The sequence below is a fragment of the Triticum urartu genome, chromosome 2 (assembly GCF_003073215.2).
Source record: "Triticum urartu cultivar G1812 chromosome 2, Tu2.1, whole genome shotgun sequence".
Lineage (NCBI taxonomy): Eukaryota > Viridiplantae > Streptophyta > Magnoliopsida > Poales > Poaceae > Triticum > Triticum urartu.
In genome coordinates, this window is record NC_053023.1 from 369,780,119 (window position 1) to 369,805,347 (window position 25,229).

Here is a 25,229-nt window from a genome sequence, read left to right on the forward strand (position 1 = left end):
TTGTTGGTTCATTCAAATAGTTCCATCCTGTATTGCTGATTTGGACAGTTTTTCCAAATCCTTAAGCCAACTTCAGATTTTAGCCTTGCTTGATCATTCTGGATTTAGTGTCTGTTTTGGGTACATGTCTCTTCAACAGAACAACATACTGGTTTTGTGTGCTAAAATAAATGCTACTTCCTCATGGTGACTATGTGCAGGAATACGATCTTGGTGGAGGAGATCCCGAAGATCGACATGAAGTCAGGATGTAAGGACACAAACATCAGCTATGAAAAAGAACGATCTGAAATTTCTGATAGTTATGTGTTTTAAGAAGTTTATATACCTTTTATGTTAACACTATAATATGAAGTTATATTTCTATATACTTCACTTTTCCCATGAACCATGGCACTATTTTATTTGAAAATAATTTCTTAATCTAAATTTGTGAATAGATTGTATGATATTCATGTGTCTGAATTGCGCTTTAGCTCAAAATAAGAGAGCAAGGTGCAGAGGAGATGTGAGGACAACTGTCCAAAAACTTGAGGAATTTGTGTCTATGAAAATTGTACATGTATCATGGTCCAAGCCAGCGAAATAGAATTGTTGATTTTTTAACCAAAAATTACCCTTTGACCATTCATCATTGTATATGTATTTTCTCCTGTTGCAATGCACGGGCATGTGTGCTAGTAGTATATAAGGAGCTGTTCGGCAGTCCTCCAGCTCCCTGAAATCTGAGAATCTATGGAGCTGCCTTTTCCCCACTCCACCATTTTTAGCTACAGCTCCACCAACCCCTAGAGCGGACTTGGGGAGCGGGAGAATCTCCGAACAGGCCCTAAATATAAATAGGACTTTCATACACAACAAATTGATTCTTACAATGCACATATCAACTATATTTTGCCCAATTACCATTGTGGCAGCACAAGGTCGAATCTTGTTCTGTCCAGATGCTATCAGCTAAACAAACATGATTTCAAGCATCTCAAAGAACCTTCTCCTCCCATATTTTGTTATACAGTTTTGCTAAAGCACATCTAGATGTGCTCTAAGTATTGCACATCTAAGTCCTATGTCATTGATTTTACGCTAAGATTTGTGCAAGCATTTTTCTTTCGTCTTTTTTCTTTTTCTTTCTAGCTTGATTGAGTCACTTAGATGTGCAATAACTAGAGCACATCTAGATGTGCCCTAGTGTTATATCACCAATGTGACTGTGGTTATGTGACAGACGATGGACACCAAAGTCAGTGCCCAGTTAAGCAGGGCTGGATCCTATCATCAACACTGGTGAAGGAATCGAGTGTGAAAACAAAGAACTACATCTGCCTTTTGATTTCATGGGTAGAACAAAGAGATCAAATGAGTTCTCAATGTTATCTTCCAAAGAGTTATTCATGAATGCCAACAGAGGTTACTCCTTCCTTTCCACCCTATAATGGATGCAATCGTGCATACTTATTGTCTTGGCTTCTCCTATCTCTTTCCAGGTCCATCTTTCCATCACGGCAGCATCAGCAGAAATTGCTTACCAATTGAGTGAAGCCCTGCACACTCCCCTACCAGATTTATCCACTCACTGCTTGCCTGATCACTGTCCTTGTTGCTTGACAATTGATGAAGATAGAAACCGTTTCTCCTGCAAGGCGGACAGCTTAAAATAAACAAGACAGTTGTGTACTGTAACCCACTTGTTCTTTTTGAGAACGTGGAACTCTCTTACACTGAAGAAGTAAAACAAAGGACAAGCAAAGTAACTCTGTTTTGTCGATAATTACTACTGAACATCCATCCATTACAAGGAGGTGCCCCCTCGCATAAGAATTCTGAACGGCAGTCAGATGCAGGATATGAGCAACCTAATCAACTGGCACATCTAAAAAACTCCTAGGAGTGACTATTGTTTTGCTGGGATCAAATTACAATGATTTGATAGATCATCAACTCTGTAAGATGGTGTCAATATCAATATAGTAATAGCAACAAAGAATGCTCGAGGCAATACAAAAATGTGAAGCAGTAGGTTCACAAACATGACATTTATGTCTCTTACCTTGCAAAAGTGCATAAACACCTCAGTGCGCATCCCGCATATATACCTCCACAGCTTACAAGGGAATATCAAGGTGGCCGTAGAAAGGATACTATCATCATTCTACACAAAATAAAAGAAATTGTTGAGCTATATAGCGGCCATGATCCATGTCACCCTTAGAAGAAGTGATTATATACCTCAATTGCTAGTTTAGGATGGCATAGAGGATAGTGCTTTTCGTGAGTCTGTTTTCGTCTCACATATTGTCAATTCTGAAAAACTAGGATACCGCTGCTATCACATCCCAAAATCACGTTCTGATGCGTATGCTCCTTTGCAAAGTCTTAGTTTGTGCCAGCTTTAGATTTTACATGACTGGCTTCCACCAGTTCATCACAAAGTGTAATGGTCGACTCCAAATTATCCTCATTAAAACTGATGTCAATATAAAAACTGTAAACATCTGGTTCAGCTATCAAACCCTCCTTTCGCATCTCGTCAAATAACCCTCTTGCCTCAGAAAATTTCTTCTTTTTATTCAGCAATCTTATAAGAGCACTATAAGAGCTTGTTGTGAGTCTAAATCCCTTCTCTATCATTTCATGATGGAAATACAGTGCCTCTTTCATATTTCTTGCCTTACTGTGCCCCTTGATCAATATATTGTATGTGTTCTCATTTGGAGCCACCTCCTGAGAATGCATCCCCTTGTAAATCTCAGTGGTAGATTTCATGTTCTTGTCAATGCAGTACTGCTTCATAAGAGAATTATACGTTACAACATTTGGGCGGACGTTCTTCTCCAGCATCCACTCGAGCAGCTTTCTTCCTCCTTCTACCCTACCTGACATGCAAAAACCATTCATTAGAACATTGTAAGTCGCAACACTAGGCTTAATTCCTTTATCTAACATTTCCTGTAACATGCTGTGAGCCCTGTCAAACTCTCCTGACTTGCAGAGTGTATCTATAAGAGTTGTATATGTATAAACATCTGGTCTAAGTCCGGCTGCTTCCATCTCTGTCATGATCCTCATGGCCTGCTCCAGATTGCCAAACTTGCACAGGCCATTGATCAGGGAGTTGTATGTGTAAACATTCAGCTCTAACCCCTTGTTGCACATCTCATGCAATAGCTCATTAGCAGCACGCACATCCCCCTGCTTGCACAGTCCATCAGACAGAGCCGTGTATGTCACCACATTTGGTGCCACTCTTCTCCGTACCATTTCATTGTGAACTCGGAAGGCTTCCACCATGTTCCCTCTTTTGCAGTACCCATCAATGAGTGCCGTATATGTGACCACATCAACATCCAATCCCTTGTCCACCATCTCCTGAAGTACTCTGTCTGCCTCTTTCAACTCCCCAGCCCGACAAAGACCATTGATAAGCGCGGTATATGTCACCCCATCAGCGGCCAACCCTCTCTTCTGCATCTCTTCGAACAACCTTCTTGCAGCTGCCAAATCACCCTTGCTACAAAATCCACTCATTATAGTTGTAAACACCACTGCATCCAACACCACCCCATGCATCGTCATGTCCTCTACCACCCTCAAAGCATCTGAAACCTGCCCTTTATTGCACAGCAATGCAATCACACTTGTATACACTGTCGCATTTGACTCCAGCCCCTTTGCTGCCATTTCATCCAACAGCTTCACCGCATTCTCCAGCTCACCACAATCGCAGTAGCCATGGACCATAGTGCCGTACGTCACAACATCTGGCGGTGACGACATTTCATCAAAATGTTGGCGTGCATCCTTGAGCCGGCCTGCACTAAGGAGCGCCTTGAGGAGTATATTGTGGGAGCAGACGTTCTTGTCGGGGAGTTCTCGGAACAAGGCAATTGCTTCATCAAGGGGAAGGCGGGAGAGCACAGCATTACAGGATTCTGGGGATGGGGATAGGCCGTACTGGCGGAGCCGGCGGAGCAGCTGGGCGGAGGGGAGGCACAGGAGGAGGAGGTCGAAGGAGGCGGGGTCCGACGAGAAGGCCTTGTATGTGAAGATGAACTGCTCGACGAAATGCCGATGAGGAGATGGGAAACGAAGAGCTCGTACAAGGATAGCACGCGCAGTTCCGGGTTCGCGCACGGCGAGATGGGCGGCAATGGCGAAGCATTGGATGAGTTGGGGATGGGGGTGAGGTCGGGAGGGGAAGAGCAGGAGGAGCGGGACCAGGAGGCTGGTGAGGTTGGGGTGGGAGGCGAGCAGGGGGAGTGCGAGGAGCAGGTGCAGCGGGCGGAGGAGGGGAATGAAGGGGAGATGAGGGAGGGAGCCTGGGCTGGGCGAAGCGAGGAGCGCGGCGGCGAGACGGCGCGCGAGGGCATCGTCGGCCGGCGAGTCGGGGCGGGGCGGAGAGTAGTCCGGGAACGGTCGGGGCGCAGCGGTGGTAGTAAGCGAACTGTCCGTAACCTGCGGTGTGCGCAGCCGCTGCCGGTGTGGGGAGGAGGTGGAGGTGGTAGCGCTATAAGGGCGGGCGGGGCCGACGTGCGGGAGGATGGTTCGCCAGGGGGGTAACCAGGAGGAGCGCTGCGCTGCTGCGGCGGCGGTGCGGCGGAGGAGCATCCGGCGGCGGATCCAGGAAGGGGAGACCGCCCTGTCGGCGGCGGCGGCGGTGGAAGATGGGCGGATGGGAAAGCACAGGATGTTTGCGGCTTGCGGGAGCTCGACCGCGAGGTACACGAAACTGCAATGCGCGAGAGGCCTCAAAAGCTGGTCAGCCGGATCGAAATCCTGTGGCTCCCGTAGTATCACGTTACTACATTTTCATGGATGAAACGGCTAAAATATTATTTTCACAAATCACGTGACACATGTGGTAAGCAATTCAAACTATTTTAAGCAAAGATCATTTTCACATAACAAACAAAATTCTTGAATAAAAAAGAAAGAGAAAACCTGTTTTATAGAGGGGAGGGGGGAGAGAAACCAGATGATAGTTAGAATTGCTTAACACAAGGCTATTTTCTCTTATTTCAAAGAGATAGTTAGAGCATCTCCAACGGATGATGCAAAACAAGGCAAGCATCCAAAAAAAATTGATTCATTTGAATCAAAAACACAATTTTAGCAGATGACAGATGATGTAACTGTAAGTGGTGTTACGAGAAATAAACGTTGTTAGAGCATCAAGAAATATCCACATGGCGAAGTGGCGAAAGGAAAGATGGTGATTCAGGAGTAGCTGCAGGCAGGTAAAGAAAAACCTCACATTCTTTCATGGCAGAAGCAGCAGAAACGCCTTGGGCGAAATCTCCACCGTGCTAGACGAAGTTAAACATTGAAGGGTCATTTGTGATGGGTGAATGTGTGAAAAGCGCACGCATGGTACTGAGAGACGACACATGAGCAGACCATGTCAGATGGACCGACACGGGACGGTCTGGCCTAAATGGGCCAGGCATGGCATGGCCCACCCAGGCACGCCTAATACGCAGGCTGGGTCGGACCGAACTCGTGCCTCGCTCCCTGGCCAGGCACGGCACAACAAGAAAACGGGTCATCCCACCGGCACTTTAGCCTACCGGGTTGCTTGATTTTGGGCTATTTTGACATGTGTAAGCTGTTTTGAGAGGCTAATATGTTAAAAAAAAATCTATAAAGGGTGGTGCCATGCCAGCACGCGTGCCCAACCTCGCAGCCCAGGGCACGCCCCTAGGCTGGCCACATGCCCCCTCCCCCCTCCCCCCTTCCCTAGTTATAGACATGTCGATCTAGGCCCACCATAGGTGGGACACGCGAGCTATCAGGCCAGCATGCTACGACCGCCAATTTGGTCACCTTTGCACAGGAGCAATCATTTTCTTAACGTGTTGGTTCCTTTGATATGCTGATCCTCCGCTTCAGGCCGAAATCTTTAGGTGCCTTGTAGAGAATTGTCGGCGTTCTGGGAACGGGGGTCCCCAGACCTACCTACCTGCGGCCCACGGCGTGGCTGAGCCAGCAGGCCGTACGGCCCATCTTCACCAACAAGGCACCCAAGACCCTCGCGAGGGTCCAAGCCTCGTGAGGCGGACGATGCAAGACCTCCTCTGGAGTGGCCTAGTTAGGCAGACTTACGAGGAGCGGAGATATCAAGGCGGGGCGAACCTCACGAGACTCTCGTGACGTAAGCCATGACGATTGACATCAGGCGGGCGCCAGCGCGCGCAGCGTCCTTATTTCCCCCTTGGTGCAAAGGAGGCAAGCGCAGCCGCGGAGTACCGAGGCCTCAGGCAAAGGTTGTCATTTCGGTGCAACAAGACCAAGACCAGGCGGACGGCAAGGCGGAGGTCATCATGGAGCCCAAGACGGCGTCACCCCAGAGCCTTTCGCAGGTGCAGACTACCTTTTGTCAGGATGGTTTGTACTAGTTGTCCCCCTTCAAATTAGTCCGCCATTGTTGACTCCCTTCCTGCTCAATATTTGGGAAGAGGACCAAGGCCTATATAAGTAGAGCTAGCCACCATAGTAGGGGAGAGATTGGATCGGACCCAGAGATACACACAAGCCCGAAAGCATAAGAACACCTCAACCTCAGGAGGTTGTTCTTCTCTTGTACTGTTCATCATCAACCCGTGAGGCAATCCACCACCACCACACTGGAGTAGGGTATTACACCACAACGGTGGCCTGAACCAGTATAAACCCCGTGTCTTTCTGTGTTGTGAGTTCGTCGAGTTCGTCCATAAGATCTTAGCGAGGTAGAGCGTAGATCGGTAGGAGGGAAAGACTTCGTGCGCACCTCAGTGTTCGAACCTTAAGGGTTAGCCGGAACCCCACATCCGACATTTGGCGCGCCAGGTAGGGGTGCGTCGTAGTTTCCCTTCCGTCGGTTCGTCGCTCCGTCGCTCCGTCGTCTCCATGGCGGACGCTCGCCGTGCTCGAGCTGAGCGTCGGGTTGCCCTCGCCGCCCGCGTCGCTCAGATGGCTCCCGTTGGCGGGTCACCTCGCGCTCTCCGTCCCCCGCCGCCAACGCTGCCACCGGCCCGATAGGGAACAAGCAGCAGGCATCCTCGCTGCATCCTTCAGTGCGGCAGGACGGCCGCACCGCTACTCCATCACTCACCCCTGCCGGTTCTTCGTCTCACGCGCACCATGCTCCCATGGAGGCATGGGCCGTGCTCATCGCGGCGAACGAGCTCCTGCGTTACCGCCCCGTCGACGACCTTTATGAGGAGTGGCTCGACCGCGTCGCCGAGCTCGTCCATGCCGGAGGGGGCTCTCCGACATCGTCCCACTCTCTGCCTCCCCCTCAACCAACCGCGGGCGACGGGGCTCATGGCATGCCTCCACCGTCTCGACCCCAAGACGGTGCCTTGGCACCAAGGCGCGCGCCTCCGCGGCGTGATCCACCGTGCCCGGCGCCCGCGCGTGAAGAAAGAAGCTACCAAGAAATCCCGCGACCGCGAGAAGCTGTGTCGGCGTTCCCCGCACCACCTCGTCAAGACCGCGTGCCGCCTGCAGTGGCACAACGCGGACCTCGCCAAGACCAAGCTCCGCCTCAGAAGTGGGCCCCGGCGACCACGGCTGGCTGTCGTGCCTTCACCCCCGAACTGCGTAGCGTCGCCTGGCCAGGCAAGTTCAAGCCAGATCTACCTCCTCGATACGACGGCTCCGCTGACCCCGCGGAGTTCCTGCAGCTCTATGAGTTGAGCATCGAAGCGGCCAACGGCGACGAAAAAATCATGGCGAACTGGTTTCCCATGGCTCTCAAGGATGGGGCCCTCTCCTGGCTCCTGAACCTGCAGCACGGCTCGATCTCCTCCTGGGACGAGATGCGCGACCGCTTCGTCGCCAACTACCGGGGCACTCGCGACCGCCCACCGACCGCGGGCGATCTATGCTGCATCAAGAAACAGCCAGGAGAGACCCTCTAGAAGTACATCCAGCACTTCAACAACACCCGCCTCAAGATCCCCAAGGTCACTGACGAGGCCATCATCTTCGCGTTTTCCGACGGCGTCCGCGACGTCAAGATGAAGGAAGAGCTTGCTATCCACGAGGAGCTCTGCACATCTCAGGAGCTGTTCAACCTGGCGACCAAGTGCGCAAGAGCTGAGGAGGGATGCCTCTCTCTCCTTGAACTGCCAGCTGCAGGAGTGGAGGAGAAGAAGGCCAAGGCCAAGGACGTGAAGCGCAAAGAGGCAGTAGTGCTCGCAGCGGAGCCCGACACCAATCGAGGCAGAGATCAGCCCGAGTCGTCCAAGAATGGCCGATCGTTCTGCGCCTTCCACAACCTGAACACCCACAATACCAGCGACTGCCAAGAGCTCAGAGCCATACGGGAAGGATGCTACGGTCGACGCCCCAAGCGCAACGACTGGGGCTACGGCCGCGGAGGAGGATGCGGAGGCGGACGCTGGGACGACCGTGGCCCACGCCAGGAGTGGCGCGACCGGCCTCGTGAGGACCGCTGGCAGGACCAACCTCGCGAGGGAACCTGGAGGGACCCGCCTCATGAGGATCGCCCCCAGGGCAACGCCGGTCTTCCCCCGTTGCCGCCACCAAGAAGGAACGACGACCACCACCAGGACGAGGGGGGTGGGGGCTTCCAGGAGCCGCGTGCGATCGCTTGCATCTTGGGCGGTGCTCAGGCCCCAGCCTCTCAGCGCATCTTCAAATAGTTCGCTCGCGAGGTGAATGCGGCGCTCCCCAAGCTCGAGGCCACGCGCCCGCTCAGGTGGTCCCAATGCGCCATCACCTTCAACTCGGCGGATCAGCTCAAGTGCGCAGCCACCGCTGGCACCCTGCCTATGCTATGTTCCCCGGTCATCAGCAATGTGCAGGTCACCAAGACTCTCATCGACGGCGGCGCAGGGCTCAACGTCCTATCCGTCGACACGTTCGACAACCTCCAAGTGCCCTATGAGCAGCTCCAGCCAACCAAGCCTTTCTCATGAGTGATTGACGGTTCCACCACACCGATAGGGCAAGTCCGCCTGCCTGTCACCTTCGGGGAGTGCAAGAACTACCGCACCAAGCTCATCGACTTTGACGTCACGCACATCCGCCTGCCGTACAATGCCATCCTCGGGTATCCAGCCCTGGCCAAGTTCATGGCAGTCACTCACCACGGCTACAACGTTCTCAAGATGCCGGGAAGCGGGGGAATCATCACGGTCCCATGTGAAGAAAGGGATGCGATGTGCTCCCTTGAGCGCGCCTTCCAAGCCGCAGCAATCGACAACCCTGACAGCAGAAGTGAAGGCCCTCCGAAGACCATCCCCAAGAGGAAGCTGCCGCGCCGTGCGAGACCCCAAGAAGATGGCGTCGCGTCAGGAGCCTCGTTAGGATCAGCGCCCGCTCCAGGGGCGCCACCCTCCACCGCATAGGAAAGCGCGCCCGGCGCCCTCCACAGGCAGGACTCGGGGGCTCTCTCTTGGAGAGCCTCAGACCTTGCCAACCTAACGAGGGAGGCGCCTGGGCACTACTTGTAAGCGTGCTTCACGGCACACTTTCCTCAAGAGAGCACAGGGCAAGGAGTGCCCACCGCTCAGGAGTTCATCACCGAGACCACCCAAGAGCTACAAGACGCAAGAGCCATGCGCGGCGACAACCGCTCACGGAGTGCGGCTCACCATCCAGGCGAGGGTGCTGAGCTGCGCGTCTGCATCGACGTCCCAGGGCTCAACAGGGCCGCATCTCAGGAACACTTCTGGCCATCACGTGCGGGCCGCTGTGAGGGTCCACCACACAACTACGTTCGCATGCCCTTCGGCTTGCCGAGCGTGGCGTCGACCTATCAGCACAACGTGCGGCAAGTCCTGGCTGCTCAGGAGGCCAGGTTCCACTCCGTTCTGGAGGAGATGGGGATGGTCTTCAGGGAACCCCCAGAGCCCCCAGAGCCTCCCGAGGCTCAGGGTCCCGGTGGCTCATGAGGAGCCATTCCGTCAACGCGTGGCTTCAGCTGCACCAACTCTACTTCGTCTACAGAACCAGATGACATCTTCCAAGTTCATTTAAGCTGGGAGCGCCCCTCGAGCTGCATTATTCCCAGGCCACACGGGTCCGTCCCTGTGGAATGTATCCCTTTTGCTTAAGTCTTTAGCTTACCTTGCTGGGGGCGTCCCTCGGGCTGCATCATCCCTAAGCCGCTCGGACCAGACCCAATGGCATGTATCTTCCTACATTTATCCAAGTCGATCTGCTCTTCATGCTTAACCTGTCGACGGCTATCGCCTGCTCGGTTGCCGCCCGCCGCGGGTCTGTTTATCCCATGCAACCCGCTTGCACGTTAAAAGGGGGGCTCCTGAGCATCGCGACTCAGGAGCTCTTACTGGCTCTCCAGCCCTCACCCCCCGGCCTTGACCATGGCATCGCGACCTGGCATACCAGCGGCGGTTGAGCTTACTCGAGGGCCGGGACCTGAGGACGTAGAGTGCTTGCATCTAACCGCCTTGCAAAGACATACAGTCACCAAGACTCAAGACCAGGCGCAACCCGCCTTGAGGTAGGGCCTCGTGAGTCCCGCGCTGGTGTTGGAAATATGCCCTAGAGGCAATAATAAATTAGTTATTATTATATTTCCTTGTTCATGATAATCGTTTATTATCCATGCTATAATTGTATTGATAGGAAACTCAAATACATGTGTGGATACATAGACAACACCATGTCCCTAGTAAGCCTCTAGTTGACTAGCTCGTTGATCAATAGATGGTTACGGTTTCCTGACCATGGACATTGGATGTCGTTGATAACGGGATCACATCATTAGGAGAATGATGTGATGGACAAGACCCAATCCTAAGCATAGCACTAGATCGTGTAGTTCGTATGCTAAAGCTTTTCTAATGTCAAGTATCATTTCCTTAGACCATGAGATTGTGCAACTCCCGGATACCGTAGGAGTGCTTTGGGTGTGCCAAACGTCACAACGTAACTGGGTGGCTATAAAGGTACACTACGGGTATCTCCGAAAGTGTCTTTTGGGTTGGCACGAATCGAGACTGGGATTTGTCACTCTGTGTGACGGAGAGGTATCTCTGGGCCCACTCGGTAGGACATCATCATAATGTGCACAATGTGATCAAGGAGTTGATCACGGGATGATGTGTTACGGAACGAGTAAAGAGACTTGCCGGTAACGAGATTGAACAAGGTATAGGGATACCAACGATCGAATCTCGGGCAAGTACAATACCGCTTGACAAAGGGAATTGTATACGGGATTGATTAAGTCCTTGACATCGTGGTTCATCCGATGAGATCATCGTGGAACATGTGGGAGCCAACATGGGTATCCAGATCCCGCTGTTGGTTATTGACCGGAGATCGTCTCGGTCATGTCTGCATGTCTCCCGAACCCGTAGGGTCTACACACTTAAGGTTCGATGACGCTAGGGTTATAAAGGAAGCTTGTATGTGGTTACCGAATGTTGTTCGGAGTCCCGAATGAGATCCCGGATGTCACGAGGAGTTCCGGAATGGTCCGGAGGTAAAGATTTATATATGGGAAGTCCTGTTTTGGTCACCGGAAGAGTTTCGGGGTTTATCGGTAACGTACCGGGACCACCGGGAGGGTCCCGGGGGTCCACCAAGTGGGGCCACCAACCCCGGAGGCTTGCGTGGGCTAAGAGTGGTGAGGGACCAGCCCCTTAGTGGGCTGGTGCGCCTCCCACAAGGGCCCATGGCGCCTAAGAGGTGGAAAGGGGGCAAACCCTAAGGGATATGGGCCTTAAGGCCCATATTGGTGCGCCTCCCTCTCCTCTCCCCCTCTTGGCCGCCATCCTTGATCCCCATCTAGGGCTGCCGCCCCCCTAGGGGGTGGGAACCCTAGAGGGGGCGCAGCCCCTCCCCTTCCCTATATATATGAGGCTTAGGGCTGCCCATAACACACGTGATTCGATCTCTCGTAGGGGCAGCCCTGCATCTCTCTCTCCCCCCTCTTCTGTGGTGCTTGGCGAAGCCCTGCAGGATTGCCACGCTCCTCCATCACCACCACGCCGTTGTGCTGCTGCTGGATGGAGTCTTCCTCAACCTCTCCCTCTCTCCTTGCTGGATCAAGGCGTGGGAGACGTCACCGGGCTGTACGTGTGTTGAACGCGGAGGTGCCGTGCGTTCGGCACTTGGTCATCGGTGATTTGAATCACGACGAGTACAACTCCATCAACCCCGTTCACTTGAACGCTTCCGCTTAGCGATCTACAAGGGTATGTAGATGCACTCTCCTTCCCCTCGTTGCTGGTCTCTCCATAGATAGATCTTGGTGACACGTAGGAAAATTTTGAATTTCTGCTACGTTCCCCAACAGCTGGCTCACAAGTGCCCAGATACACCTCGCAGCCCTATCGTGCAAGCCACGTGTCAGGGCGGGGTTGTACACGCCCCGGGGGCTCCTCCCGGAGGGGGGCCCCATCCCACGCCCAAGTGGAAGCTCCATGCTCCGTGCTGGCTATCGACACTGCCGAGGAGCGGCTATGCCCGTGCACAAGCGGAAGCACTATGCTCTGCGCTGGTGATAAACAACTAAGGGCGACCCCACGGTCGCACCAACCTCAGGGAGCCCAGAGCTCAGCGCCCAACCTCACCATGACGCCTCCCCTTGGGATAGTCGCGCGAGGGGGCTGGGCACGGGGGCTACGCTCGGGTCACACCCAAGCGCACGCCACCCAACCAGGTCCCCCGGACCTGGGCGTCGCACGCCCCTCCCGAGGCCTCGGCGAGGGCAGGTATGGAAATTGTTTGAACGTCACGGGGGACTCCTGAGCATTGCGACTCAGGAGCCTAACTGGTCACATAGCCCCTCACTCCTTGGTCCGTCCTGGTCTCCGGTCGGCCCAATGGCGGTTGAGGTATGTGCAGGGCCGGGCTCTGCCGACGTAGAACATTAATCTATCCTCACGAACTCTCCCTATATGTTGTTCGCCCGTTGATAACCCACAAGTATAGGGGATTGCAACAGTTTTCGAGGGTAGAGTATTCAACCCAAATTTATTGATTCGACACAAGGGGAGCCAAAGAATATTCTCAAGTATTAGCAGCTGAGTTATCAATTCAACCACACCTGGAAACTTAATATCTGCAGCAAAGTGTTTAGTAGCAAAGTAATATGATAGTAGTGGTAACGGTAGCAAAAGGTAATGATAGCAAAAGTAATGTTTTTGGTATTTTATAATAATGATAGCAATAGCAACGGAAAAGTAAATAAGCGAAGAACAATATATGGAAAGCTCATAGGCAATGGATCAGTGATGGAGAATTATGCCGGATGCGGTTCATCATGTAACAGTCATAACCTAGGGTGACACAGAACTAGCTCTAATTCATCGGTGTAATGTAGGCATGTATTCCGAATATAGTCATACGTGCTTATGGAAAAGAACTTGCATGACATCTTTTGTCCTACCTCCCGTGGCAGCGAGGTCCTAACGGAAACTAAGGGATATTAAGGCCTCCTTTTAATAGAGTACCGGAACAAAGCATTAACACATAGTGAATACATGAACTCCTCAAACTACGGTCATCACCGGTAAGTATCCCGATTATTGTCACTTCGGGGTTAACGGATCATAACACATAATAGGTGACTATAGACTTGCAAGATAGGATCAAGAACTCTCATATATTGATGAAAACATAATAGGTTCATATCTGAAATCATGACACTCGGGCCTTAATGACAAGCATTAAGCATAGCAAAGTCATAGCAACATCAATCTCAGAACAAAGTGGATAGTAGGGATCAAACCCTAACAAAACTAACTCAATTACATGATGAATCTCATCCAACCCATCACCGTCCAGCAAGCCTACGATGAGATTACTCACGCACGGCGGTGAGCATCATGAAATTGGTGATGGAGGATGGTTGATGATGACGATGGCGACGGATTCCCCTCTCCGGAGCCCCGAATGGACTCCAGATCAGCCCTCCCGAGAGGTTTTAGAGCTTGGCGGCGGCTCCGTATCGTAAAACGCGATGAATCCTTCTCTCTGGTTTTTTTTCTCCCCGAAACCAAATATATAGAGTTGGGGTTGAGGTCGGAGGAGCTCCAGGGGGCCCACGAGGTAGGGGGCGCGCCCTAGGGGGCAGGCGCGCCCCCCACCCTCGTGGACAGGTGGTGGGCCCCCTGGTCTTCATCTTTTGTAAGGATTTTTTATTATTTCCGAATAGATGTTCTGTGAAGTTTCAGGTCATTCCGAGAACTTTTGTTTCTGCACATAAATAACACCATAGCAATTCTGCTGAAAACAGCGTTAGTCCGGGTTAGTTCCATTCAAATCATGCAAGTTAGAGTCCAAAACAAGGGCAAAAGTGTTTGAAAAGTAGATACGATGGAGACGTATCACACGTCAAGGGGGACTCGTGAGCATCACGACTCAGGAGCCTAACTGGTCACATAACCCCTCACTCCTTGGACCGTCCTGGTCTCCGGTCGACCCAATGGCGGTTGAGGTATGCGCGGGGCCTGGCTCTGCCGACGTAGAACATTAATCTATCCTCATGAACTCTCCCTATATGTTGTTCGCACGTTAAGGGGGACTCCTGAGCATCGCGACTCAGGAGCCTAACTTTTCACGTAGCCCCTCACTCCTTGGACCGTCCTGGTCTCTGGTCGGCCCAATGGCGGTTGAGGTATGCGCGGGGCCGGGCTCTGCCGACGCAGAACAAAGCAAATAGGAAGGAAAATGCAAAATCTCGAAGCAAATATTACAAGCATATTGTTCTCACAATACCAAATGAAAAGTCTAAACGCCTCCACGAGGCCTGATGTATGTCGCAGGAATGAAACGAGAAGAATAGCCGTAGGTCACCCCTGGATGTCGTCATCGCCTACGGAAGGTGCTCCCCCGTGGGCGACGATGCTCTCACCTTCACCACCAGCCGCAGGATCCGCGGCATCGCCAGACAGAGGATCGGAGACAAATCCGCGGAACTTCCCCAGCAAAGCCTCCACTTGACCTTGAACAGCTGCAGCGGCGGCTTCGCAGAGGTCTTCAGCCACAGGCTCCAGCAGCTTGTCAAGGCGGGCGTTGGGGTCACGGAGGTGCAGATGGCTGAGGACGCGAGTCAGTGCGGCTGAAGACAGAACGTGAGCTTCTGCCTCCGCCACGCGTCGACCGAGGCCGCATGCTTTTGGGGCCCGCGGTGCTCCGAATTTAACACTTGGCTTCGCCGCGAAGCCAAGCCCGCGCACACCTTGGGCCCGGAGGCTACCGTCGGCGTTCTGGGAATGGGGGTCACCAGACCTGCCTGCGGCCCACGGCGTGGCTGAGCCAGCAGGCCGTATGGCCCATCTTCACCAACAAGGCACCCAAGACCCTCGCGAGGCGGACGACGCAAGACCTCCTCTGGAGTGGCCTAGCTAGGCAGGCTCACGAGGAGCGGAGATATCAAGGCGGGGCGAACCTCACGAGACTCTCGTGACGTAAGCCATGACGATCGACACCAGGCGGGCGCCAGTGCGCGCAGCGTCCTTGTTTCCCCTTTGGTGCAAAGGAGGCAAGCGCAGCCGCGGAGTACCGAGGCCTCAGGCAAAGGTTGTCATTTCGGTGCAACAAGACCAAGACCAGGCGGGCGGCAAGGCGGAGGTCATTGTGGAGCCCAAGACGGCATCACCCCAGAGCCTTTCACAGGCACAGACTACCTTTTGTCAGGATAGCTTGTACTAGCTGCCCCCCTTCAAATTAGCCCGCCATTGTTGGCTCCCTTCCCGCTCAATATTTGGGAAGAGGACCAGGGCCTATATAAGTAGAGCTAGCCACCATAGTAGGGGAGAGATCGGATCGGACCCAGAGATACACACAAGTCCGAAAGCACAAGAACACCTCAACCTCGGGGGGCTGTTCTTCCCTTGTACTGTTCATCATCAGCCCGTGAGGCAATCCACCACCACCACACTGGAGTAGGGTATTACACCACAATGGTGGCCCGAACCAGTATAAACCCCGTGTCTTTCTGTGTTGTGAGTTCGTCGAGTTCGTCCGCAAGATCTTAGCTAGCTAGAGCGTAGATCAGTAGGAGGGAAAGACTTTGCGCGCACCCCAGTGTTCGAACCTTAAGGGTTAGCCGGAACCCCACACCCGACAAGAACATATAGGTCCCTCATCATCGAGCTGGACTGCAAGGAAGGAGTGGAATCCCTTGTCGATGGTAGCATCAACAGATCACCAGTGGCTAGCTTAGTGAAGGAGACAAAGAGACCCATGCATGGATCTAACAACACTACTTTGTGCACATCCGTAGATCAGCTATTGAAACCGCACATTTCAACGCGTGATGGTTTGGTTAGGTTTTGTGCCTGATGAACTTTGTAATATCTATGAAACAGAGTGTAAAATTGTTCCTTAATTAATAAAAGCTTGGTTCACGTGCAAAAGAAAATTCAATCGTCTAGCTCAAGAAATCACGTGCAACTTTGGAGTTTCATTGTGGGTGATGGAGCTGAATTTCACTATATGGAGTTCGCCAAGAACAAGTTACTGCTAGCGGATCTTGTTGGTTGAGACGATCCTAGAAGCGGTTTCTCGCCTCCAATCAGCCATTGATTGTGACCTCGTCGGCCACCAGATATAATCCTTCACCACACTCTCAACCTTGATCTGGGATTGTGGTCCATGTTGGATATATAGGATGCGTTTGGTTGCTTGCATCCAGCCCAAATAAGCCCGCTGGATGCAAGAGAAGTCTTTTGATTACGTACACGAGAGCATGACCTACACACGCATGAACGTTAAAGCATCCTGGAGTTTGGCTCAACGATCGAATCAGTCATTTCCAACAAGCCAGGCTGAGTCGAGCGCAAAAGGGGGACAGTGTGTGTGGTAGTGCAGGGGCCGTGAAGGGAGATGGTGGGAGACCGAAATCCGCCAGCACAGGATGGCATGAAATATGTCTCAACCCACCCCTTTACTCGCTAACCTTTAGCGGTAGGACAAATCCAGCGATAATTCTTGGCACTGGTTGCGACTTAGAACACGGTGGCAACAGCGACTTGAATCTCCGGCAATAGGACATGCTTGTCCCCTTCGTCCCTGTATCACACGCCTTGTCTTTGGCATGGGTAGGTCGTCGACTACACCGGCGGTAAGCACCATAGAACCACCTTCCACTGTTAGATCGTTAAGTAGGGTGCAGAGTCAATTATGTCCTTATTTACCACCACATCAGTTCCACTAGGACGAATGGATGAAGTTGGTTGCTCAAGCAGTAGCACTCATAGTTGTGGCACACAAGAGAGTGGTTCGTCATGATGATAAGCCTGTGACCATTACATCCATTGTTAGTCCAAGATAGGGAGAGGATGGCAAATCTGAACTACATCTACAAAAGCAACGGTGTCAAGACTATGAACATGCTTCTAATGCGAAGATCACCTTTTGCAAGCTAGCGGAGACGTTTAGGCGGATGGAGTTGCTAGAAGATAGCATCCACACCATTGTGAAGTGTGCGATTGGGGAGCTCAGAGTAGAGATGATCAAGCCACCAACTGGGCAAACTCCTACCAAGATTCACACAAGCCCTAGATGGTATCCATATTTCAAGGCGAGTAGCACTTTAGTTCATGTCATGACATGCTTCTATTGTTGTGAGCAAGCCATAACAGTTTTTCACGGTATGGCAGGATTGCTTTGGCGCAATAGATGGTACTCATTTAACCACTAGAGTATCGAGGTCACCAGCTGTAGCATACATGGGTAGAAAGCACTACACAAACACGATTGTGCTTGTTGTTGTTGATTTCGATTTGAAGTTCACATATGTGTTAGTTGGCTAGAAAGGATTAGCCCATGATGCTAAACATTCTTGCTGTTGGCATGGCTCGACTTGATGGGATCAATAACCCCAATGGTGAATTCTACCTAGTAGATGTTGAATATGCATGTTATCCTGGTGTTCTAGCATCCTTCAGGAAAACCAAGTATCATCTCAGCGAGTTCTCTTCTGGAAACTATCCTAAGACTGCACAAGAACCGTTCTATCTCAGACACTCTAGCCTAAGAGTCACGGTTGAGAGGGCATTTGGTGCTTTGAAGAATAGATTTAAGATCCTGGATCAGAAGGCATTCCGCCCTTTCCCCACCCAATTTAGGCTTGTTTGCATATTGCATTCTCCATAAGTGGATCTTAGAATAAGGGTTATGATGAGCTTCTGCCAGATAAGGATGTGACGGATGATGATGATCATTGACTCGACCATGGCGTGGAGGCACATGTTAATGAAACTTGGAGGAACAAGAGGTTAGAGTGGGTTGAGGCAACATGGGCCAACAGAGGTAACACAAGGAAGAAGTTCGCCCTTCTTCGACATTGATGAACTTTCCTCCACTGGCTCATATGATTGTTAATTTGTCTGACATTTGTTATTAACTAGGACTGAAACAATGTTAGCTTGACATGGTAAACTTGGATTGATAACATGAGAACAAAAATAAAAAAAATACATAACCTATTATATTTGATTACGTATAGTTGTAAAAATATTTATTGAATATAAGTAAAATAATTAAATGAAAAATATGTTTTCATGCATGGTTGAATGTTGTGGTGGGTCTTTTCCCATGTATGAATGTTGAGGTGTGCCTTATCCCATTCATAATTATATGGTGAGGTGGCATGTTTGCATTTTGAGATAAATAAGTTAGCGGGGATGACTCTTAGGTATATATAGAATGTCTTGTAAGAGCATCTTCAATAGACGGTCCAAATGTAAAAATACCTAACTTTTGGACCGTCTGGGGCAAAAAACGCTGCTCTAACAGACGGTCCACATGTAAAAAAATTGGACCGTGGCCTCCTCGTGATGTAAAATACAACACCTCGCGGTACAAATTTACATCACGAGGTGCATCTGGTCCAAAACCAGCCGCCAACCGCGAATGCCCAACCGCCAGTTCCTTTCCTTTCCCGCCCCCCCCCCCCCCCCCCCCCCCCCCCCCCCCCCCCCCCCCCCCCCCCCCCCCCCGCCGTCCGGCGCCGCCATGGCCGAAGGCGACGACCCCATCGCCTTCGCCGCTGCCATCTCACCCGCAACCGCTGCCATGTCGCCGCCCCGGCCGATGGCCACCGCGCCGGCGGCGAAGCCGGCGAAGCCGGCGAAGGGACGAGGTGGCGGAAAACGGCCGGCCAACCGCAGCCACAACCCGACCGACAGTTTTACGCGGCCGGTGAAGGTCTCCAAGGCGGCCGCGGCGGCTCGGGGCGACGACTCGCAGTCGGTGCAGCCGGCGGCCTCCTCCAGCAGCCACACATCCATTCCTCAACCTCCCCCGCCGCCACCGCCGGCCGTGGAGGAAGACATGGCCACGCCGACGGCCACTGCCTCCAACATGTTTGACGAAATGTCGCAAAGGTATAGATTTTCCGATTGTGCTCTCGTTTGTTCATGGAAGGTGGCTTTGGCGGCATGGGAGGTAGCTTTGGCGGCAACATGATGGGTGGCTTGGGAGGTGGCTATGGCGGCAACATGAGTGGCGTTGGAGTTGGCTTCGTCGGCAACATGACCGGTATGGGACGCAATGAAGATGCTTCCGGTGGTGCTCACGGTACCGAGTTCACCGCTTGTTGAGAACGTCGACAAAGACGGTGGTGAAGATGAGGATCGTACCATGGTTCACAACGCCGGTGGTGTTGATGACCCGCGTGAGTAATATTCATGTGCATTTCAATTTCTAGGGCGAAAAACTTTGACTGAGACGATGCTCTTTTGGTAGAGGGATTTGATACTATGATGGTGATGCACTTTTGATTGAAACTATGATGATGATGCACTTTATTTTTAAATTTTTTTGATGTTATTTCAATGCAAAACCACGGCTGGCAGCAGCCGCACGGCCGTTTTCAGATTTTTACATCTTTGGTTTGGACCATCTATTGGAGTTGCTCTTTTGGACCATCTGTTGGAGTTAAGCGTTTTTCGGAGCTCCAAAATGCACTTTTTGGCGGTCCAAATTTTACATCTCCGGTTTTGGACCGCCAAAATTTGGACCATCTATTGAAGATGCTCTAAGGTCACCTTATTAATGAGAAAGGGTGCCAGAACATTAGGCCGTGCACAACGAAACACCAGGTTTTGCACCTGTGCATAACATGATTTTTTGCATGTATTCCCTCAGCCAGCTAAACTCAGCCACGGATAAATAGACCAAAAACGATGTAGATAACCAAACAGGCCATAACATGCAGGAAAGCAACTAGTCCACTTTTCAACTTCCCCCTGGGCTCTTCTAATCCTTTTGATGTTTCTCTTCTGCACATACATTTTGCTAGTATTCCCGTGTTAGACACTCATAAAATGAGGCTACTGCTTATATTCTCAAAATTACCAGTATACCTTTTCGATGGAAAATTACCAGTATATTAGTATTACATAAATCAAGAACAAAACATATTTGAAATGGATTCATCTTACAAACAGAACAGAAGAAATAGCCTGGTGTGCATTTCAGCCAAGTCTTGATTCCCGACGTAAAACCTGAAAATGAGCATTTATTCAGAAAAGGTCACCTCAATCAATCTACAACATTAGTCGCAAATACTCCATTTCTTACTGCCTTTCATCTTTCATCTCTACTACAGGTGACAACAAATTTGGGCACTAGCTCATTATATCATGTTCAGCCGATTACAATCGAACGTCAATTATCTAGAACCTGCCACATATTTCTAAAGAGGATCTCTTTTCGGTTGGGGTGCTTAGCTAGTAAACACACCTTAACATACACCATGCATGCGACTCATATTTAATAAATATTCTACAACTATACAATAATAAAATACAACAAATTATATTAGCTCAGTAATTCTCATATTGTTAATCCAACTAATGTTTCATACAACCGAATCTCATTGAAATAATTGCAGCCAACTCCCACAGCAATGTGTGGGGGGTATCATCTCTAGTTACATCTATTTTAGGCACTTAGAGCATCTACAACAGGACCCCTCAAACTGCCCCCAAACGTCTGGGCGGGCAGCCCGGGCAGTGCCGGACAAGAGAGATGTCCGCAAATCCCCATATCCAGTCCATATATAGCGAGGATATGGGGATGTCCGGGCAGGGCGCCACGTAGGATTTGACCCACCACGGACCACCTTTTCTCTTTCTTTATTCTTTCTTTCTTTTCTCTCTCTTCCTCTCCATCAATCATATGCTTGTGACCGGACATATTGGGGGAAAAGTGGGGGCATGGTTGTGTGCATGGACAAATAGGGGCTAAAAGCGGACACTGACCGGACGCATCCGCAGATGTTTGAGGGGCCAAATTTTCCCATTATGGTTGTAGATGCCCTTACTGTTTAGCAGCTTGTACAAAAACAAATAATTTACCTAAATATAGTATCACTAAATCTTCTAGCAAAAGATTTTTACCGAAAGAAAGGAAATCACCCCTTCTGTCTTTCTCAGTTACACAATAGGATATATTCTTCGTTAATGTGCAGCAGAAGTTAAGTACCTCTTCAGCAAATTTAATCAAGATTGTTGTCCTGGGCCTCTGCTGGCCTTCAATTGGCACAAAATGTGCCGTAACTACCGCTGGAAAACCAGCATTGTCCAATACGCCCTGTAAGAAATTTTATGAAGGTTTATACGTTGTGTATCTAAGAAGACACGGTTGACTTAAATATTTGAGCTGGAATTCCCACCCTTACAATCCCTGCAACAAAAGCTCCACAGTTGAATGCCCCCATGTCTTTTGGCACGGAAATGAACCTGATCAAATAAAAAGGTTCCCAGGTTTCAGATTTGTATGGGAAGAAAAATATTATGAAGCTAAAGAAAAACGAATTCATCACACCGGTTAACAAGAAGCTCCTTTTCACTAATCATGTATTCATCCTCATGTTCTGTTCCTTTCTCAAGCGAGTCAGCCACCTGGAAACAGTAAGAAACCATCTACCGGGATAAGCCATCAAATAAGTCCACTCAGTCCAGCAATCAGAACAGAACGACAGGCGGACTTACTATCAACACATGATAAATGGATGCAAAAATTTCTTGTATAAAACAACTGAGGAAATTGTTTAAAATACGAGAATCATAAATCTTCTTTGGAATTCTGGACAATCGGAGTTTTAGGATCAAGGGTCGTCATGCCAGAAATGTGATGCTGAAAGCTGTGTTAAGTTTGTTAGTCAAATTTGTGGCCAGTAAGTGCAAAGAGAAGTGCTCATTAGATCACAATGCTTCAGACAAGGGAACTTTATCACCAGGTGTTAAATTAGTGCACAAATGCAACATCGACCAAATTGATACCTCAACTCTGACATTACGTAGCTATAATGGTACAAATTAATAAAATTATGTTATAATATCAGTACATACATGAATATGTGGAATAATCTATGCTAATTGACTCTGCTTTTGTACTAGCAACCAAATTGAAACATGGACAAACAGGTCATATTGTCACAATTTTGCATTGTTCAAAATGGTAATTACTCTAGCAAAGAGTTGCCATTGGATTAAAGTATTTCTCTAATTTCCAGCCTTCGGTGTGATACGTAATTCTGTATTTATTTTCAGCATATGTTATTTTATATTTAAATAGGAGAAATTATCTACACACAATAAACAGAAAATAAGGGCAGCCCGGTGCACGTAGCTCCCGTTTGTGCAGGGTCCAGAGAAGGGTCCAAGCATTTTGGGTCTTTTGTACAAAGCCTTTCCCTACATTTCTGCAAGAGTCTGTTTCCAGGACTCGAACCCGTGACCTCATGGTCACAAGGCAACAGCTTTACCGCTGCGCCAAGGCTTCCCTTCAGTCAGAAAAACAGAAACCAAATAAAAATAAATAGGTGTGCTTGGTCAGGCAGTGGCGAAGAACATCAAACACCCCAGAAGTCAGGCCACTAACAAACAAGCTCGGCCCACAATCTTTTGATGGGACAACCTCATTGAACGGAAAAAACGTAAGTATGTTACAAGAACACCTAAATTATGGCAATCACTCCAACTATTGCGGAACAGAGTAGGAATAACAGAAGATTGATATGTAAAATAGATTACCTTTCCGAACAGTACTTTCCATACAGTGCTGTGAATGAATGATAAAATCCCCAGCAGTCGAGTCTCTCGTCTATTCCCCTGGATTGACTATTATTATTAACATGACTATCTCGACAGGATAACAGTTTAGAGAGCACATACACAATAAGTCAATAATGAGGCTAATGATATAAATTTGGAGAACACCTGGAAACTTAATAAGAGAAATCATAGATGCTGGCATGTCAGATGTTGTGCTATAGATATTGTTGCTATGACTTCCTCTTAAGAAAAAGACATGGGAATACAAAGTTACAAACAGCAAGTTTGAAGTTATGCAAGAAAAACGAGATGACTATGCCATGCCACTCGCAACAAAGAAGCGACGAAGTTTTGACTGTTGTTCTGTTAACTTTATCATCATTTTAAGTATATGAAGCAATAGACGACCAATGAAATCATGGAATAAGAAAAGAACTACGCATCAAACCTTCTCCCTGTGACACAGCAGTTCAAGAACTCTAGCACCAACAGCATAACCAGCGTCCTCCAGCCTGCGTATAAAACATAAAATGAGAGTAAGGGATGTTACGCTAAGCATCAAAGAATATTAACGCATGAATATGGAGCGGTGTATTTTTAATGAGAAACATTGTCAAATGTCCTTGCATGATTTAGCACAATAAGACTGTGGTCTCCATTCTCCAAAGAGAGAGAGAGATGTACTGAAACATTAGAGGTACAAATAATGTTGCAGAAATTAGATCGACCACGTCATGGAAATAATAATAATTGATCAACCAAATGTTATAGTTGCATCACATCTCAACATGTGAACAAGTTGTTGTAAACCTTTTGCATTATCTGAAATTCCAGATGATACAATAACATACAGTAAGTGGCAAACACATAGCGCCTGAAATATGTGACCCGGATATCAAAGAGTAGCATGTACGGACTAAAAAAGGCTGTACCAGCTACAAGGAACCAATCAAATCAGGACAAATGAAATGCCGTAGGACAGTAAAAAGTGTTAAGAGTGGATATAATTAACAACAATACAGTTTCATCAACAATATGAACAGATGCATGAATAAGAACATAGAGGCTACCTTCGTTCCAGGTCAGCAATGTTGTCAACTTGTGTCTGGTTGTATTGAACCACCTCCGAGAACAAGAATGCGAATGCACTCAAACTGACCTATGGAATACAGAACATTTATGAAACATGTATCATAACAAAACAGGAAAATAATATATATTGGCACACGCTAAAAACTACCAACGAAAAGAATGAATGTGCCACTAAATCTCACATCCAAATCCTTTTGCACTTAGGAAGTAACACGTCTCACATTGCAATCAGGATAGTAGCTCTAGAAAATTATCCAATCGAAAGTAGCATTACAGTGCATAGTACCTTTCACTTCAATATATTTTGATGCTATTTATTTTACCCCTTCAATTAATGCAGGAGTTGTTGTTATCATTGTGTTTGGCCCTTTTCACGAAACAATTCCTTCTCGTTGCTTACAGGGCAGTAACTACAGTTTAGGTTCACTAGAATGTACTTAGAAACTAATGAGAAATCATTTGGAGTATTTTTCATACTAATGTGATGTCTGTATTATAAGAAATTTGTATGTATGATACAGCCTATATTGGGACAAATACAAGTAGACGCTGTCAAAACGTTCAGTTTAACTTCAGAAACACAACTACTACCAATGAAAAGAATGAATGGTTGAATACATTCACATTTTGCAATTAGGCTACAATAATAAATATATTTAGCTCTTTAATTTATCCAATTGAAAGTATCACTAAGCTGTCAAGTAACTTCCACTTCAATATATTTTGCTACTATGCAGAATATTAACCCATTTCCTTCCATTCTTGAAACACGATTATAGAGTAGTGGGTTTGGGCAATAGTTCCTCGGTTCCTCCACGTTTCCAATGGAAGCTATAACTACACCATGCATTCAGCTTCAACGCTGCTCAACAATTGAGCAGGATCTAAACACTTCCGCCCAGCTACTACCCTAACCTGTGAATCTGTCAGTTACCTAACCTATGCCTTACTAAGAGAGCTGCCAGAAACAATATCTGAAGGTTGATATGGGAAGACGTGTACCTTCTGTCTGCCACGGGCTGACTTGTGTCAAAACGTTTGCATACTGCGTCTTCCAACACTGATCATCTTGCCCGCCCTCCTCTGGTCCTTTCCTTGGGTTTCTTCAGAATCTTGGAATACTGCACAGTGAATCCGTTTAGA

The 25,229-nt window shown here is 49.1% G+C and overlaps 2 protein-coding genes across 2 annotated transcripts; both read right to left on the reverse strand.

The window, feature by feature from the left end:
• Nucleotides 1-1,300: 1,300 nt before the first annotated feature.
• LOC125537342 (pentatricopeptide repeat-containing protein At1g05670, mitochondrial-like) lies at nt 1,301-4,742 on the reverse strand. Its single transcript, XM_048700651.1, has 3 exons — nt 2,227-4,742; nt 2,048-2,149; nt 1,301-1,633 (listed from the first exon to the last, which is right to left on the reverse strand). Exon 1 carries the CDS (start codon nt 4,603-4,605, stop codon nt 2,374-2,376), a length of 2,232 nt encoding a protein of 743 aa, XP_048556608.1. The 5' UTR covers nt 4,606-4,742; the 3' UTR covers nt 1,301-1,633; nt 2,048-2,149; nt 2,227-2,373.
• Nucleotides 4,743-20,243: 15,501 nt separating this feature from the next.
• On the reverse strand, nt 20,244-24,442 carry LOC125536799 (trafficking protein particle complex subunit 5-like). The gene is made up of 9 exons (XM_048700066.1): nt 24,410-24,442; nt 24,308-24,328; nt 24,065-24,153; nt 23,443-23,506; nt 22,974-23,051; nt 21,763-21,839; nt 21,611-21,677; nt 21,421-21,528; nt 20,244-20,438 (listed from the first exon to the last, which is right to left on the reverse strand). Exons 1-9 carry the CDS (start codon nt 24,440-24,442, stop codon nt 20,409-20,411), a joined length of 567 nt encoding a protein of 188 aa, XP_048556023.1. The 3' UTR covers nt 20,244-20,408.
• Nucleotides 24,443-25,229: the final 787 nt, after the last annotated feature.